This window comes from Myripristis murdjan, chromosome 8 (genome assembly GCF_902150065.1).
Source record: "Myripristis murdjan chromosome 8, fMyrMur1.1, whole genome shotgun sequence".
In the NCBI taxonomy this organism is placed as follows: Eukaryota; Metazoa; Chordata; class Actinopteri; order Holocentriformes; family Holocentridae; genus Myripristis; species Myripristis murdjan.
The window spans coordinates 16496973-16499153 of record NC_043987.1 but is presented as its reverse complement, the minus strand read 5'-3'; the positions used below and the strand labels follow the sequence as shown (position 1 = coordinate 16499153).

Below are 2181 nucleotides of genomic sequence, written 5' to 3'. Positions count from 1 at the left end.
AGCAGTACAGAGACTTTCCATTTACTCTGCATGTTACGTAGCAGCAACTCCCCTAACAGCCCCCCTTACTGCCCATCAACATTATCTGTGGAGAGGGTAAAGGCCAAAAAGCAAAGTTAAACAAGAGTTAAGGCTATCAGCACAGCAACATACTGCATGTGCGTGAAAGAAAAGTCTGATCACTGAACTTTCCACTGAAGGCCCCACCTTTAGGGATGAACTTCAGTGAGCTGCTGAATATTCAGAAGCGTGACAGCCCCTCTCTTGGTCCATCGTACAGGAACTCATGGCCCAATCCATTGCCACACCTCCCACAGCAAACCTACATAGAACAGCACAGTAAAAACGCCTCTGTATTGATGAATGATTACTTCAACGTGGGCACTAATTTGTAATTTGGGAAACCTGTGCTCATTATATTCTCACAAAGAATGAACTACACTGTTGTGCAGAGGTAACGCACCTTAATGGGTCCCCATGCTTCAGGGTATTTAGACACGCTGTCCTTGTGGATGGTCTGTGAGAAGGCTGGCCAAGGAGAGGAGTGCTCAAACTTTGATGTGCTGGAAAACAGCTCGTGCCCACACTCTGAACACACATATATACCTAACAGAGGAAAAGAGATTATCTGTCAGGGCAACCAAAAACCATACAGCTCTATTTTTACTACCACAGAACTTTTTCATTCACACACTTTGGAAAGTAGTTAAGCAACCGGCGGGGAAATGTTTGTTTTTTTTGTCTTGGATGTTCATATACATGCAGCTTCACTCTTCAGTCTTTTGGCACTCACCAGGTTGAAAGTGGTTTTTATATTCTTCTCCACCAGAGAAAGAGCAATAGGACATTTCATCCATGTCAAATAAATAAATCTGTAAAGTCAAAAGTGATTACTTTGACATTTGAATGTTGTTTACAGAGAGGCACCCAGCTGAAGCTAGAAAAAACTTGCAGCACTGGGTCAAATGACACCAGCTCTGTCCTCCTTGCATAACGCATGGCCTCATTTCTGACACATGGAGGCAGTACTTATATCACTGAGCAGTGCTGTGGACTGAAAAGCTTGACAATTCATTCAGTTAAGGATTTGTAATTATTCAAAACAAGACAAACAATATGTCTAAAAACCATATGCTTCAACCACTAATGAGGAAAGAAGCAGTGTGTTATTCATGTAAAATTATATTATTTTATCTTTTATCTTTTTTCCACATGATATTGTAATAATCCAAAGACTGCTTGGTGACAATGTTGTCAAAATAGATGGAAAAAAATAAATAATTACTTATGTTTGATTTCTTGCATTAAACAATCATACCAGTGCAAGTGTGTGTCACAATCACTGAAATAACTTTAAATTTCAATGCTGCTTCAACAGTTTGTCAGTTACAGTGGAGCTGTAGATTGGCACATCTTATATTATCACAACAAGGCTTTAATTTTGGCAGCATAGTGACACCTACTGACAGGTGCTCATAATTTTTTTTTTTTTGTAAATCAGTTTACATGCCAGGTTGGAGTCACAGCAGAGTGAATAAGAACATCTTTCACTCTGGTGAGAAACCATATAATTGTCATATTTGTGACAGTAATATGTTGTCACAGTCAAAATCTAACTGTTCAGTCAAACTGAGAGACCTTCAGTACCTAAGAGAAGTCACACAGGGGAGAAACCATATCAGTGTGTTTTACACAGCAAGCCATTCAAACAGAGGAACTACAATTCTGTCACATGTGTGGTAAATATTTTAGCCGTGTAAATAGATGACAAGACATAAGATAATATGCAAGCTAGATGCCATATTCTCATTTTTCTGACATGCAATACAAAAATGCTGCAAATCTGTGGAGCACTTAGAAATTCTCAGTAGGAAAACCATTTCATGACAACATTATAGTCAAATTGACCAGATAGACCATTTCCTCTTGGTTATGCAATATCATAAAACTCCTGTTGTGGTATTGCTTTAGTTGAATTTTTGCCTAAACTAGGATATAATAATAAATTAGCTAAGAGATAATAACAAATTGTGACCAGTGCATGGTTGGTACTTCAACAAATCTTAATCTATTAAAATCTTAGTATTTATTTGAGATGGAAAACCCCATACACATTTTGAAATTACATTAATAAGTTAATGCTGTAACAGAAGTTATGTTTACACAGCAGTTGATTTTCTT

General features: G+C 37.8%; 1 protein-coding gene across 1 annotated transcript; it reads right to left on the bottom strand.

Moving 5' to 3' along the window:
- Positions 1-241: 241 nt before the first annotated feature.
- LOC115364075 (methionine-R-sulfoxide reductase B1-A-like) lies at positions 242-848 on the bottom strand. Its single transcript, XM_030058490.1, has 3 exons — positions 794-848; positions 464-606; positions 242-322 (listed from the first exon to the last, which is right to left on the bottom strand). Exons 1-3 carry the CDS (start codon positions 846-848, stop codon positions 242-244), a joined length of 279 nt encoding a protein of 92 aa, XP_029914350.1.
- Positions 849-2181: the final 1333 nt, after the last annotated feature.

Excerpts from the sequence above, each read along its gene's own strand:
- LOC115364075 (XM_030058490.1), bottom strand. The coding sequence starts at position 848 with ATGTCCTATTGCTCTTTCTCTGGTGGAGAAGAATATAAAAACCACTTT. Across the intron at positions 607-793 it reads TAAAAACCACTTTCAACCTG|GTATATATGTGTGTTCAGAG; the intron begins GTGAGTGCCAAA and ends TTCCTCTGTTAG. Across the intron at positions 323-463 it reads AAGCATGGGGACCCATTAAG|GTTTGCTGTGGGAGGTGTGG; the intron begins GTGCGTTACCTC and ends TGTTCTATGTAG.